The sequence below is a fragment of the Megalops cyprinoides genome, chromosome 13, assembly GCF_013368585.1.
Source record: "Megalops cyprinoides isolate fMegCyp1 chromosome 13, fMegCyp1.pri, whole genome shotgun sequence".
NCBI lineage: Eukaryota > Metazoa > Chordata > Actinopteri > Elopiformes > Megalopidae > Megalops > Megalops cyprinoides.
Window position 1 is genome coordinate 1,245,001 of NC_050595.1, and position 12,500 is coordinate 1,257,500.

General features: G+C 50.6%; 1 protein-coding gene across 2 annotated transcripts in view; it reads right to left on the minus strand.

Annotated features, from left to right (window-relative positions):
• Positions 1 to 12,500, minus strand: part of gnao1a (guanine nucleotide binding protein (G protein), alpha activating activity polypeptide O, a) — an 83,226-nt gene that overhangs the window by 54,162 nt on the left and 16,564 nt on the right. For both annotated transcript variants that reach the window (XM_036543339.1, XM_036543340.1), the window contains exon 3: positions 5,449 to 5,590. In XM_036543339.1, coding sequence (XP_036399232.1) covers positions 5,449 to 5,590 — 142 coding nt within the window. The remainder of the gene's footprint in view (positions 1 to 5,448; positions 5,591 to 12,500) is intronic.

The window sequence follows — 12,500 nt, forward strand, 5'->3', positions numbered from 1 at the left end:
TGTGTGTGTGTATGATTACCGCTAGTATGTGTGTGTGATGTGTGTGCGCAGTCTGTTGATGCTTGCAGCCATACTGTGAAGGTCATACAGTAAACACTTCATTAGAACGTCAACATCTTTCAAAAGCAAACTCCCACAGTCACCTTCCCTGGCCTCCATTCTCGATTTGCCATCACACACACAACACCTTCTGACTCAATGCATTTAATGACCACCAACAGGGAACACGCTAATGCTGCTCTCCAAGATTACAAATCCCAAACTGCCGTAATTACCTGCAAAACAAAGCTGATACAGTCACTTAAAGTGCAGCTGTCTCTGCCGCGGACATACATTTCTCAGCCTTTTAACAGCCTTTTATATTTTATCTCAAGACGCTGGTGCATTGACTGACTGTTTGACTGATGAATGAATCCAGTCGTAGACTGAACTGCGTTCTCAGCAATTATTTTTGAACCTGTTCAGTTTTCATTGCTTTTGTGCTGGTTAACAACATTCTCACCTCAGAGAGCTTTTCACGGGCAGAGGGGTAGGGACGGGCTCTCTTCATGAGTCTGAGGATTATGCTGCGTTTTTGGAGAACAGGAGAATGCACCCACATTCTGCAGTCAGCACAGGGCCGCTGTGACTGTGGGTTTGAAAGAACTGACCTTCACACGTGTAAGCCGAAATCCATAGTCCCTTTCACCTTTAGCAGCCTCTTCAAAGCTCTGCACCCTCATATCAATACATCAATAACCTCTAAAGCCTGTGTGATGTCACAATGAAGGCCACGCCCACACCGCCAGCGTGCAACTGACCTGAGTCCAGTCAGAGGCGCACACACACAGCCTGCGCAGAGCTGGCTCGGCAGCGAGCTGCAGAGCGGGAAGCCATTTTAAAGGGAGCCTTTAAGGAAGGCGGGATCCCGGGACCGGCTGCGTTCCTGCTCTCATGTCCGCCGTGCCGGCTTGCTCGGGACGCGTCTTTGCCGTGACTTTGAACGCTGTGCTCTAACTCTGCCGCTTCAGGTCCTGCTTCTCGCAGCCAATTAAAGGCACCCCCCCTCAGCACGGCTCTCTAATTTCATCTTCCGTTTCTCTTTCTGCATAAATTTGCATGTGGTAATTACATGGTCTGGTGCGGGCCAGATGGGGGTGTTTGCTCGAGCTTGGCTTGGTCACACCATGTGGAGCCAGATTCTGTGACCCCGGGGGGGGGGACAGGTTCTGTGACCAGGAGGGGCAGTTTTACCCCGGACATGGGGTGGCCCATATGGAATCACCGGTCTGAACCAGCTGGCCAGACGGCTCGCCGTGGCACTGAGTCCAAAGAGTCCGTCACGACTGTCAGTGTGGCCCAAACATGGTGCCCCTTGATGCAGCTGGGCTGGACAGCCAGCAACCGCAAGCTCAGACAGAACCAGAGAGCCCAAACCAGTGCCACATTTACCAGAACCCGTGTATCTTTACCAGGACCAGAGTATCTTTATTGGTACCGGGGTATCTTTACTGGCACCAGGGTATCTTTATTGGTACCGGGGTATCTTTACTGGCACCAGGGTATCTTTATTGGTACCGGGGTGTTTTTACCAGGACTGGAGTATCTTCTGTTTTCTTTAAATACACTGAGAGAGTGATGGTTGGTGTAAACGCTCAGTGCAGCTAAGCTGGTGCTGCATTTCAGGGATGCTGAGTCTCGACACGGCCGTAGCCGGAATGACATCGCCCTCGGAGACAGAGCTGCGGAATGTGACAAGAGGGAGGCAAGACACTGGGTAGCCATGGCAACAGGCCAGGATCGCAGCAAGAGACGAGAGAGAATGTCAACAAGCCCCCGAGAGGGAGACAGCCACCTGGCACGGCGCTGGCACCGAGGGGCAGCCCACTTCCAGCCACCGCGGGAACCGAGAAACACACGAGGAACACACACGGGAACACACAGGGAACACACGGGGAACACACGGGAACACACGGGAACACACGGGGAACACACGGGGAACACACGAGGAACACACGGGGAACACACACGGGGAACACACGGGGAACACACGGGAACACACGGGGAACACACGGGGAACACACGAGGACAACACGGGGAACACACGAGGAACACACGAGGAACACACGAGGAACACACACGGGGAACACACGGGGAACACACGGGAACACACGGGGAACACACGGGAACACACGAGGACAACACGGGGAACACACGAGGAACACACCGGGAACACACCGGGAACACACGGGAACACACGAGGAACACACAGGGAACACACCGGGAACACACGAGGAACACACGGGGAACACACCGGGAACACACGGGAACACACGGGGAACACACGGGGAACACACGGGGAACACACCGGGAACACACGAGGAACACACGGGGAACACACCGGGAACACACGGGAACACACGGGGAACACACGGGGAACACACGGGGAACACACCGGGAACACACCGGGAACACACGAGGAACACACGGGGAACACACCGGGAACACACGGGAACACACGGGGAACACACGGGGAACACACAGGGAACACACCGGGAACACACGGGAACACACGGGGAACACACGGGGAACACACGGGAACACACGGGGAACACATGGGAACACACGGGAACACATGGGGAACACACCGGGAACACACGGGAACACACGAGGAACACACAGGGAACACACCGGGAACACACGGGAACACACGAGGAACACACAGGGAACACACCGGGAACACACCGGGAACACACGGGGAACAAATGCGAGACGCGACACTCGCTGACGGGGACAGGAACGGGAGTTCTGTCTCCTTACACTTGAAATGAGAGCTAGCTCAGTAAAGACTGGCTAGCTGTTTGGGGGAAATGAGGGAGAATACACACGCCTGCATGCGTACACACCGCTGGCTAATGAGTTATATTTAGCTCTGCAGAAACAGGAATAAAATTTGCATTCATTTATACAGAGACAGAGAGTCCTTTCTGAAGCACATTCAATAGAAAAGTCAAAGGTAGTGGACAGGTGTGTGTAAATGTGTTGATATATGTGTGTGTGTGTGTGTGTGTGTGAGAGAGAGAGAATGTGCGTGCGTGTGTGTATGTGTGTGTATATGTGTGTGCGTGTGTGTATGTGTGTGTGTGTGTGTGTGTGTGTGTGTGTGTGTGTGTGTGTATGCGTGTGTGAGTGTGTGTGTGTGTATGCCTGTGTGTGTGTGTGTGTGTGTGTGTGTGTGTGTGTGTGTGTGTGTGTGTGTGTGAATGTGTGTGTGTGTTAGAGGAGAGGTGCTGATGCCTTTGGGTCAGCAGAGACGGCACATCGTGGCCTACTTTACCCACACGGTAAACATCTGCACCTTCAGCCTCTCTCTCTCTCACACACACACACACACACACACACAGCATTTCCAGCCTCTCTCACACACGCACGCACGCGCACAAACACACACACACACACACAAACACACACACACCATATTCCAGGGAATGCTTGCTGTAAACTCTGACACCAGCTGAATAAAAATAAGACTGGCATTTTTACACAGTCTCCCTGTTGATCTGTTTTTAATCGCAACTCCTGGATACAGGGCCTCTTTGTTAGCGCCCCCCTCAGATCCACCCCCCCCCATCATTCTGTCCCTTTCTCTCTCTCACTTCCCATTTTCAATTTAATTTCAAACGCTTTATTGTCCTGTCATATCTGAATAACCTGAATAACCTGTCAAGGGTTATTCCCTCCCTATCAGATTCTCTCTCTTGTGCTTCTCTCTCACTTTCTCCCTCACTCACTCCCTCTCTCCGCTCAGGTGGACGAACGGAAGCCGCTTGTCAGCCCTGATGACCCACACCTTACTCAGAGGTCACATGGTCACTGGGACACAGAGTAATCCTCTCTGTCACCTCTGTCTGTGATTGGCTAATACACCCCCCTCCCTCCTCCCACTGCCGTTTCCTGTGTGGAAACAATCTGCTGTTTAAAAAAGGGCTCTGCATTTAGCAGTGAAACGAAGGATATGGAAATCAATATCGGCCGTAATGAGGGAAGATTTGAGACATCTCACCCCTGGGTATTGATGGCAGGGATCTGATTAAAAATAAAATCCACTTGAACAGGACAAAGATCTCTTCTATTTTTAGAGGCAGAGAACAGGGAGGGAGGGGGTGGCTGGGGGGGGGCATTTCTCAGGTCCTTGCGGATTCACACTTTAGGGTAGCAGAGCATCTCTGGTTTAAGGCATGATGGGAGTTTAGCCACCATCTCTAGTTTAAAAGTCCTCACTGTCAGGCAAGAGACAGACGACAGCAATCAGCTGACCCCGTGCTGCCCCCTTCTAACCTCTGACCCCTGATCCACAGAGCCACTCCTTCCAGGTAATGCAGAGCTCGTCTGAGCAGCTGACAGTCTCAGCAGCTTATCTCTGCAGAGCCGCAGAGCAGTGGACAGCTGCTTCTGCAAACACACATTGCTAATGCTGGCCTTCTGCGCAGCTCTGCGCAGACATGCAATCTGTATCTCAGCAGCACACAAACACGCAGGCATGCACACGCACACACACACACACACAGCGCTGTTCATAGCAAAACGTGGATGATTTTGTCATACACCTGGAGTTTCACACACATGTAGAGGACCATAGAGAATGTGTGTGTGCGTGTGTGTGTGTGTGTGTGTGTGTCTCTGAGTGTGTCTTTGTCCCGTTAGTATTTTATGTAGTTTTACTGTAAGGTATACTGTAGTCTTACTGTAGGATATATTGTAGTCTGGAGTTTTACTATGATGTGTATGTCATATAGTGTTATGGTGTGCATGTATATGTGTGTGTGTGTTACAGCATTGCAGAGTGTGTGTATGTGTGTGTAAATGTGTGTGAGAGCACCACGTAGTGTATGTAAGTGCTAGTGTGTGTAAGTGTGTGTGTGTTAGAGCGTGTTGTGGTGTGTAAGTGTGTGTGAAAAGTGTGTATAAGTGTGTGTGAGAGCTGTGTAAGTGTGTGTGAGAGGTGTGTAAGTGTGTGTGAGAGCTGTGTAAGTGTGTGTGAGAGGTGTGTAAGTGTGTGTGAGAGATGTGCGTAAGTGTAAGGGTGTGTAAGTGTGTGTGAGAGGTGTGTAAGTGTGTGTGAGAGGTGTGTAAGTGTGTGTGAGAGATGTGCGTAAGTGTAAGGGTGTGTAAGTGTGTGTGAGAGGTGTGTAAGTGTGTGTGAGAGGTGTGTGTGTGAGAGGTGTGTAAGTGTGTGTGAGAGATGGGCGTAAGTGTGTGTGAGAGCTGTGTGTGTGAGAGATGTGTGTAAGTGTGTGTGAGAGGTGCGTAAGTGTAAGGGTGTGTAACTGTGTGTGAGAGCTGTGTGTAGGTGTAAGGGTGTGTAAGTGTGTGTGTGAGAGGTGTGTAAGTGTGTGTGAGAGGTGTGTAAGTGTGTGTGAGAGATGTGTGTTACAGCGTGTGAGAGTTGTGTAAGGAAGGGTGACTCACCTTCCTGTCCTTGTCCCCGTACTCCAGCCCCAGGGTGTCCATGGCTCGGACGATGGCGGCCAGGGACTGGATGGTGTTGCTGTAGACCACGGGCTTGTACTGCTTCACATCATCTCCAGAGAAGCCATCCTCATGGATAATCCTGCGGAGATAGAAGCCATGTCCGTCAGACCACAGCTCCGCCCCCAGTCCTGCCCCCTACTCCCAGCCACACCTAAAAACACATGCCTCATTATATCATTTAAGGAGCCACACTGGCCAATGAGCTGAGTTCTGCAGGTGTCAGTCACCTTAAAATGAGAAACAGGTTCACACCTGGTGCAACAGGTGAGGGAACTTCCTGTCTAAATGAATGTCATTATTCTCAGCTGATCCAGGACACTAGCACCACTCAAGGACCAGACACGCCCACGTGTGACCCAGAGACCAGACAATGAGGCTTCATGAACCCCAAACAGGGTGGAGCCACGTCCTACCAACGACTCACTGATCTCTACCTGTCTGCTTCAAAAAAGGAAAAAATCAAGGTGTTTCCTCATCTAATTTTTGTTAATATGGGCCCATTCGATCCAGAGCTGTTCTCTCAATTAGCCTTGTTTGCAGTTATTCAATTAAGTGTCTAACTCTATATAATTATCAGAGGAGCTAATTAATCTCAATTAAACTGAATTCTAATCTGTATCACTAATTCAAGTTGAGGAGGCAAATTTATGATAATCTTTCCACCAGTCCAAACAAGCCCCCAATAACAAGGACTTCAATCAGATAAGAATGATGCCAAAGCCAGATCACTTTTCAATTAAGGGTTCATTCAGCCCCAGTTAATGAAGATTTCAAAAGGAACAAAACCCCACCCAGAAGCTCATGTCTGCTGGTGGCAGTCATTTGGCTCGTTCTACACTACAGAACCACAGTGCATCTCACACAAACAGGCCATAACCATAAACCAGGAGAGCACAAGGACCCAGCAAAACGAGAAACAGGAGCTGACCACACATCACAGCTCAGGCTAATGCCATAATCACATACTACAGTTTCTAATGGCCCAACACCACAGGAGAGAAGCAGAAAAGTACACACACCCACACACACTCACCCAAACACACAAACATACACACAGTACTATCAGGCACACACTCACCTGCTGTCTATTTAACATTTAACGATCCAACATTTTTCATGAAATATGTATCCCATCAACACCCTACTCCAACCCACCCCCTCAGCCACCATAATTGAAGCTCTGTAAGAAGGGTTCAGGTGTGAAGGCCACGCCCTAAGGGGCAGGGCCATGAGAAGACCAGTCCCCTCAAACCCGGACTGTAGTACTGCATTTGTGGTTTCACACAGAGAGGAAGAACAGTGGGAGCTGTGGAGCTTACACTGCAGTCTGTTCAGGATTAAAATGTGTGAAATCACCTGCCTTCCCTCACGGCCACGGGACAGAGCTCCGGTCTGATACCGCTGTTTATAACCAAGCTTGGGCCTTTTCTCTCTGTGCGGTCTATGTGTATATATGTTGTCAATAATTACTGAAGTTCCAAACGAAGATTCGGGAGGAAGATTTTCAGACAATCCCGACACAACTGACTAAACCCTGAGAATCCAGTCCCATCCAGGACTATAAAAATCACACTTAGCCCTTCTTTTCCGTGTCAGCTTATCCAGCTGCCCCCCCTGCAACCCCCCCCCCCCACCCGCCCCTCCTCTCTCCCCTTTCTTTTCATGTTTCTGATGTCCACACGGGGGTCAAAAACCTTGGCCCACAGCCAGGTGCGACAACTTCATCAGACTCCAAGCCAAATGAAAGTGGTATTATATCCACATCACACGCAGCCTTCATGCTTTGATTTCATGGAAATTAAGACACTGAATTAAAGTTTGTAAGTTTTTTATGATTACATTATGTATCATTCATCCAGCAGGAATCCATGTCTATCCTATGGCTGTAATGACATATATATATATACGCACACACACATGCATCATGCACTGAGAAACCCTCTCTGACCTGAAGAAATCATTACTGCAATGTGTCAGACACTTCCCTCTCTCACTTCCTGTAACCACACCCAAACGCAGTGGGACTCCGCCCTGACCTGATGCTCTCCCACCAGAGTGTAGCAGTGTTGCAACAGTAACGCTGAAACATTCGGGTGGGGGAAGGGGGGTGTCACACACTAACCACACACACAGCATGTATTCCTACAGTAAGTGCCGCAGTGCACTGCGTGTGTTCCGGGCAGGGCCACTCTAGCCTCTCTGCCCCTTCCATTCTGCGCAACGCGAAAACGGTGCAATAACAGGAGGCATTCCATCAGCCTCCAGATGGCGAGGCTGGTGTGAGATCGCCTCGTCCGGTCCCCACTCTGGAGATTCACAGCCTCGGGCTGGCTGTGGTGCGGGTGGGGGGTGGGGGGCGTTTGGAGAGATGTGCCAGAGATGTTAAGCTGGTTTACCACAGGGCACTGTGGGTCTGCTGGAGTGGCATGCGCTGGCACCCCTCTCTCTCTCTCTCTCTCTCTCTCTCTCTCTCTCTCTCTCTCCCTCTCTCTCTCTCTCCCTCTCTCTCCCTCTCCCTCTCCCTCTCTCTCTCTCTCTCTCCCTCTCTCTCTCCCTCTCTCTCTCCCTCTCTCTCTCTCTCTCTCTCTCTCTCTCTCTCTCTCTCTCCCTCTCCCTCTCTCCCTCTCCCTCTCTCTCTCTCCCTCTCTCTCTCTCTCTCCCTCTCTCTCTCTCCCTCTCTCTCTCTCTCTCCCTCTCCCCCCCCCCCCCCCCCCCCCCGTCCCCCTCTCTCTGACTCCTCGGCCAGGCCCAGGTGTAAGTTTTTGTTTCGGGGTGATGTATTTAGCGCTGCAGCAGCAAGCCGCCCCCGCACTCACACTCGCTCGATTAGGAGGCCTTAAACACCTGGAAAATATCATCCGCGCCGCGTCCCTCTGTCCCGAATAACTACCCCTCTGCCAGGTGGCGTGCGCTTGCTCTCGGGACCTACACGACCCCTCTGTGCTCCAGGCTGGGTGCTGCTGGGACGTTAGCACCCCGTTAAAAAAGTAACACTGGGAGAACAGCACACAATCTGAGTGCATCTGGATTTCGTTATTTATCTTATTTTACAGAATACATTTTCATTACCGCTGCTCCACACTGCTGCCCTGACCGCTGCTGCTCTGATTTCTGCTCCACACTGCTGTCCTGACCGCTGCTCCACACTGCTGCCCTGACCACTGCTGCTCTGATTTCTGCTCCACACTGCTGCTCTGACCGCTGGAGTCTGTGTGATCACGCTAAACCGCCGGGTCTTGGCTGTATGGGGTAGAGAGGAGCGCACAGTCCCCTCGGGTCTGTGTGAAGCACAGCCACACCTGCAGCGTTGCACCAACGTTGCTCCCATGTTCAGCCAATGTTATTTTTTTAACCGAATGACTGTAATCCGAGCCACTGTCCTCTCTCAGGTAGCTGTTAAATTATTCAGATGATAAAAATAACACCTGCCATTTGCTCAGGACCTCTGAAAGTCGGAGCAGGAATAAGAACAGGCAGCGTGAGATCAGCCCTCTGCTGGGACCGAGGATCCATCTCGGATCTGAGGATGCTGAGAGCAAAGGCCTCACTTCCACAGAGATCCTCCAGCTCACCTGAGACAGAGTCAACAGGTGGAGACCTGCACAGTCCGGCCGGACACATGGCCTGCACAGACCCGCCAGACACATGGCCCGCACAGAGGAATGTCACCTCCGTCAGGTGTGTACATGCAAGCACATGTGTCAGCATGAGGACATCCCACCATGGTCTGTCACTGTAAGGTCCTGCTCCTCACACTCACCCATGCACACACACACGCGCGCACACACACGCGAACACACACACACACAGGGATCTAAATTCCTTCCTGAGGATTCTCATGCAGTGAATCTGAGCACTAATGTGGCTCCTCTCATTGAAAAAGTGCTACTGCAAACATGAATGTAAAAAAAAGCATCCTGACCCCCCCTTCCTGCCCTGTTCTCTACAGGACTGCGAAACTGTGAAATCACTCGCATGGCCTCATGTGTCTCTCTCCTGCAACAGTAGCTGCCATCTTCCATCAGTACCAGAGCGGCGGTGCTGTTCCCGGCCCGGAGCCGCAGCGTTCTGCCCTCAGCTCTGCGGATTTCATCAGCATATTCCCCCCTTCTCTGGGAAACAGGAGGTCTAGACGAGCACAGAGCTCGCTCATTATAATCTTTCCCTCCAGTAAGCCTGATGCAAGGACACTCATTAGAGAGAGGGAGAGGGGGAGCAAGAGAGAGAGAGAGAGCGAGAGGGAGAGAGGGAGAGGGAGAGAGAGAGAGAGAGAGACAGAGAGAGAGAGAGACAGAGAGAGAGGGAGAGAGGGAGAGAGAGGGAGAGAGAGAGAGAGGGAGAGGGAGAGAGAGAGAGAGAGAGAGAGGGAGAGAGAGAGAGAGAGAGAGAGAGAGAGAGAGAGAGAGAGAGGCTGAATAGCTAAAAACAGGGACCTACAGCAGGAATGTCTTCTTTGCCACTGCCTGTTAATGTACTTCTGTTTCTTACATTATGAATGGTTTATCTATGCTTTTTACATTTATGTTCATGTTTGTGGAATTATTGCTCCTTTGAAAATACTGTAAATGACCAAATGAAACAAACTGAGCTGAAAAATGTAGGAGAGAGAAAAGGAAAAACAGAAGAACAGACAAGGAGAGAGAGAGAGGGAGAGAGAGTTTCTTGTTTCTTTCTGTCACCTGTCATTTTATAAATTCCCCACATCAGGATAAACAGGGTCCCTCTCACTGAAGACCTTTCACAAATGGCTGTGACCCATGGAGAACAAACACATGAACTTCCTAAACAGGTACAAACACACACAGGAGACACACATACACACACAGGAGACAGACAGACAGACACACACACGCACAGGCTTGCCGCTAGCTTGCTGCGAGTAAGTAGATGCTTTGTCCTGACATGGTGATGGAGAGGTGTCTCTGTCATCACCCAGCCCTCAGTGATGTCTGCATCTGAGGGGGGGGCTATTAATACCCCCCACAATCTGAGGAGAACATTGCTGCCCTCCCAGAAATCTCTATCGGACGCCCAGGGGTCAACCCCAGCCACCAACAGCCCTCTCTCTCTCACACACACACAGCTTACTACAGAAAGCAGAAGCATGCAAACATCCAGCGGTTCTATCTCTGTTCAGATTACAATGCCATCCATGTTTCCAGCGTCAAATCAAACCCTACAACCTGCTGAGTAACTCTATACCTGTATGCAAACTGCCCTCTGCAGAACAGAGTGACAGAGAATCAGAGCCACAGGTACAGAGTGACAGAGAATCAGAGCCGCAGAACAGAGTGACAGAGAATCAGAGCCACAGGTACAGAGTGACAGAGAATCAGAGCCGCAGAACAGAGTGACAGAGAATCAGAGCCACAGGTACAGAGTGACAGAATCAGAGCCGCAGAACAGAGTGACAGAGAATCAGAGCCACAGGTACAGATTGAACACATCAGCCTAAAGAAGCAGGCGGTTGGATCGAGTGAAAGAGGAAGGTTAGAGGTGTACTGTTACACATTTTATTTTTATCTATTCATTTATCTGTTATTTTAAAAACCTGCTCTGTACTTCTACTGTTCTCATTGCTTTTCTGGTATGTGTTTTATATGTCAGCAGCATCTGCCCAATAAAAATGTTAAAAAATAAATATAAATGAAAGTCCAGTTGCGACTTCCGGTTTTTGTCCCACTCCCAGTGTACTTGCACATGTGCTCTCTGAGTAATAGATATAAAATCAAACAGAGCGATCGATCTTGTTACCCGATATCTACGTGCACTGCATGGAGGTGTCACAGGTGGATCTGAGGCTGCGTGTCCTCTCTGGACCCTGATGTCACCTGTGTCCTTCCTCTGGAAACTAAACCCCCGGAGAGGAAGCACAGGGGCAGAAACGTGCCCGTTCGGGTTCCGCAAGACGACACGGCCGGGCCCCAGGGAGGCCATCGTCACGGAGGGGAAGAGAGGAGAGGCTTTCAGACCAGCAAGTCTCAAATTAGTGCAGTCCCTCCTGGGCTGGGACCAGAACACAGGAGAGGATGCGGTTTAGAGAGGAACGAAATGGAAAAGCACTACGACCATACAAAAACAATGAGACTTCCCCCGCCTTCCAGCTTTGCTCTACAGCACTGAGCGCAGGAGGTCAGGAGCAGTAGCGAGTCTAAATGGACGTCCCCACGTCCCAGAGAACCTGCCTCTGCAGGGTCACAACAGCACCATGGTCTCTGCTGGAGGGGTGTGACTGCAGGATTCAGAACCGTGACAGAACAAATTCAGAAGTGTGACAGAACCAACTCAGAACCATGACAGAACCAATTCAGAACCTTGACAGAACCAATTCAGAACTGAGATGGGGAAATGAATATTCCCACTGCACCACACCTGCTGACCTGATCAGACCCCATCCTCACCCCAGGCAGAGTGGGATGTTTCTGGGGGTCAGAATCAGGTCCGAGGGTCCTGGGTGCTGGAGTAGAGAGTGGCACAGCAGCTAAACAGCTGGTGCTGCAGTGGGGCTGCAGGATCACTTCCAGGGAGGGTCACAGCTCCTTCACCTGCATCGCTTCAGTAATTACCCACCACCAGCTGTGCATATGGATGAGACATTCTGTGAATCACCCCAGATAAGCACAGAGTCATACTGTTAATAAAATGGTAATAATGGTTAAATACATATTAGCATCTCAGCCCCGCTGTCAGTAAAATACATGCCCCATAATGCACTTCAACACACGACCCCACCCCAACAAAGAGTGTAGGAGCAACCGGACAGTTACCAGAACGAACCCTTCCCAAAACCTTTCCGCAGCCATAAATACAGAAATGACATTCATGCTGCCTGCCATTTTCTGACCTTTGACCTCTCTATTCTTTGGTTCCCATTGGCTTCGAGCACTGGCTGTGTAGTCTGCTCTGGGATCTGCTCGCTGCTATCTGCGCTGGATCTCAGATGTAATAACACTCAGTACCGCTCAATACCACTGCACATCAGAGGTCTT